The 3,547-nt window shown below is 54.4% G+C and overlaps 1 protein-coding gene across 1 annotated transcript in view; it reads left to right on the top strand.

The window, feature by feature from the left end:
• The window catches only part of MYBPC2 (myosin binding protein C, fast type), a 44,137-nt gene that overhangs the window by 27,966 nt on the left and 12,624 nt on the right, over positions 1 to 3,547 (top strand). The window contains exons 22-24 of the mRNA XM_011966059.1: positions 510 to 649; positions 2,018 to 2,177; positions 2,384 to 2,520. Coding sequence (XP_011821449.1) covers positions 510 to 649; positions 2,018 to 2,177; positions 2,384 to 2,520 — 437 coding nt within the window. The remainder of the gene's footprint in view (positions 1 to 509; positions 650 to 2,017; positions 2,178 to 2,383; positions 2,521 to 3,547) is intronic.

Below are 3,547 nucleotides of genomic sequence, written 5' to 3'. Positions count from 1 at the left end.
TGAGAGATGAGGGGTGGGAGAGGAGGTGGGAGATGAGGGGTGGGAGAGGAGGTGGGAGATGAGGGGTGGGAGAGGAGGTGAGATGAGGGGTGGGAAAGGAGGTGGGAGATGAGGGGTGGGAGAGGAGGTGGGAGATGAGTAGGGGAGGGGGAGAGGAGGTGAAGAGATGTGGAGGGGAGGGGGAGACTAGATAAGGAGCAAGGCAAATACCAGGGCTAGGAGTGGAGGAGAGATGAAGATGGGGAACCCTTGAGAGAGAGATTGGGTGGAGAGAGGAAGTGGGGAGACATGGGGGTGAGGAGAGGAGGTGAGGAGGGATGAGGATGGCCCAGGATAAGAGGAAGTGGAGAGATTGGGATGGGGGAGGCCGTAGGTAGGAATGGGAATGGGGCATAAGAGAGGTTAGAATCAGAAGAAGAGGGTAGGGGTGTGGAGAGGGGAGGGGAGGGGAGGGGAGTGGCTGGACATCCCAAAACCCGGACTGACTTGTCACACTTCCCCACTTCCAGAAAAGGCTGGGCCCCCTATAAACGTGATGGTGAAGGAGGTGTGGGGCACGAACGCGCTGGTGGAGTGGCAGGCCCCCAAAGATGATGGGAACAGTGAGATCACGGGGTATTTCGTCCAGAAAGCAGACAAAAAGACCATGGTGAGAGAGCAGAGGGGGCGATGGGGAAGAGCCGGTGAGGTGGGCAGAGCAGGTGCAGATGTCCCCCTTTCACAGCTGGAAGGGCAGGGAGGGGCCCAGAGGCTGGAGGACGGGCTGGGGCCGGGAGGGAAGCCTTTTAGCTGAGACTCGCACGTGATGGGTTTTCATTTTCTTTTTTCACTGAGGTAAACATCACATAACGGAATTAGCCATTCGCTGTTTTAAAGCGAACAATTCAGCAGCCCTTAAGACATTTGCAGGGTTGTGCAGCCACCGCCTCTACCCAGCCCATTTTCATCCCCCAGAGGAAGCCCTGTATCCAATAGCGCCACCCCCTGGTCTCCCCTGGCCCCAGCCCCTGGCAGCCACCCATTTGCTTTCTGTCTCCCCGGATTTACCTACTCCGGACATTTCATACACATGGAATCCTAGCTATGTGACCTTGTGTCTGACTTTGTTAACTCAGCACAACATCTTCAAAGTTCATCCATGCTGCAGGGTGCAGGGTGTGTCCATGCGGCAATCCTGTTTTTAGAATTATTTTTTTTTGAAACAGGGTCTTACTCTGTCACCCAGGCTGGAGTGCAGTGGTGCAATCTTGGCTCACTGCCTTCTCTGCCTCCGAGCTCAGGTGATCCCCCCCATCTTAGCCTCCCAAGTAGCTGGCACGTGCCACCACGCCCTGCTAATTTTTGTAGAAACGGGGTCTCACTACATTGTCCAGGCTGGTCTTGAACTCCTGGACCCAAGTCATCCTCCCACCTTGGCCTCCCAAAGTGTTGGGATTACAGGCGTGAACGACTGCACCTGGTCTTAATTTCTTTTAAATTTTTTAAAATTTTTATTTTTGAGACAGGGTCTTGCTCTGTCACCCAGGCTGGAATGCAATGGCATCTTCATGGCTCATTGCAGCCTCAAACTCCCAGGTTCAAGCAATCCTCCTTCCTCAGCCTCTCGAGTAGCTGGGACTACAGGTGCTGGCCACTAGACCTGGCTAATTTTTTGATTTTTTTGAAGAGACAGGGTCTCGCCGTGTTGCCCACGGTGGTCTCGAACTCCTGGGCTCAGGTGAGCCTCCCACCTTGGCCTCCCAAAGAGCTGGGATTACAGGCGTGAGCCATGGTGCCTGACTCCTCCTTAGAGTTGAATGATGTTCCCTGGTCTGGGCTGGCCACTTCGTTTGCCCATCCCTGCACTGATGGGCGCTGGGTTGGCTCCACCTGTTGGCCACTGTGAGTAGTGTGCCACGAGTGACAAGATTTTTAAACACTGGATGTGCTTTTCTCACCCTTTCTTGCGTCTGTGTCTGTGTGTAATCCCGTGATCCTGTGGCCCCGACCCCCCGGTCCCTCCCTGTCCCTACACTAGGAGTGGTTCAACGTGTATGAACGTAACCGGCACACTAGCTGTACTGTGTCCGACCTCATCGTGGGCAATGAATACTATTTCCGAGTTTACACTGAGAACATCTGTGGGCTCAGTGACTCACCTGGTGTCTCCAAGAATACGGCCCGCATCCTCAAGACAGGTACAGCCATCCTGCTCCACGGCCCAGGCCCACCCCCTCCACCCTCTCGCCCAGGTCCCACCTGGACTCCCCCCGCCCTCCCCTCCCCTCCCCACTGGGGTTGACTGCACCTAGTTATGGGGGAGAAGTGATTGTGGTTTGTTCCGCGGCTGGTGTCAGGGGATGATCTAGATCAGTCGCCTCACGGGTGCATCCTCTCTCCGCAGGAATCACCTTAAAACCGTTCGAGTATAAGGAGCATGACTTCCGGATGGCTCCCAAGTTCCTGACGCCTCTCATAGACCGGGTGGTCGTGGCTGGGTACTCGGCGGCTCTCAATTGCGCTGTCAGAGGCCACCCAAAGGTGCCTGGGCAGGGACCCAGAGCTGTGTGTGTGTTGCCTTGTGGGGAATCTTCCATACAACGAAGCCCCCGCTCCCCATCACGCCAGTTCTTCCTCCCTGAGTTCTCTGTCTCAAGGGATTTAGTCACTTAAAACAATTTTTTTAATTGATTTTGTTTGTTTGTTTTTTTGAGACAGGGTCTTGCTGTATCACCCAGGCTGGAGTGCAGTGATGCGATCACAGCTCGCTGCAACCTTGACCTCCTGGGCTCAAGTGATTCTCCCACCTCATCCTCCTGAGTAGCTGGGACCACAAGCATGAACCACTATGCCCAGCTACTTTTATGGTTTGTAGAGATGGGGTCTTGCTATGTTGTCCAGGCTGGTCTTGAACTCCTAGGCTCAAGTGATTCTCCTGCCTCGGCCTCCCAAAGTGCTGGGATTACAGGTGTGAGCCACCATGCCCAGACTGGACTTGCTCGCTTTTCACCCACTTCCTGTAGCTCCTCTGACCACAGCCCAAGTCTCAGACGATCAATCACACCTTGCCTTTGGCTTCCTGCCTTTTTCCTTCTATTTTTTTTTTTTTTTTTCTGAGACCAGGCTCGAGTGCAGTGGTGCGATCTTGGCTCACTGCAGCCGCCTCCCAGATTCAAGCAATTCTCCCGTCTCAGCCTCCTGAGTAGCTAGGATTACAGGTGTGCACCACCATGCCCAGCTAAATTTTGTATTTTTACTAGAGACAGGGTTTTGTTGACCTCAGGTAATCCACCTGCCTCGGCCTCCCAAAGTGCTGGGATTACAGGTGTGAGCCACTGCGCCCAGCCTCTTGCCTTTTTCTTTGTCCCCGTCAGGTAATAGCTTGTCTTGGCAGCTTGAGGAGAGGAGCATTAAGTCTCTCTTGCTCTGTCCAAGGACAAATGCCAGTCCCGTGGAAAAAGAAACCTTGGGAGCAGGGGCAGCCTGAACCGCCATGGCTCCCCAGGGTCTTCCTGTCCAGCCGTTTCCCAACTGCTGTTTGGGAGTGTGGACACTTGCAACCTAGAAC

Source organism: Mandrillus leucophaeus, unplaced genomic scaffold, assembly GCF_000951045.1.
Source record: "Mandrillus leucophaeus isolate KB7577 unplaced genomic scaffold, Mleu.le_1.0 Scaffold74, whole genome shotgun sequence".
NCBI lineage: Eukaryota > Metazoa > Chordata > Mammalia > Primates > Cercopithecidae > Mandrillus > Mandrillus leucophaeus.
This window is presented reverse-complemented; position numbering and strand designations above follow the sequence as displayed.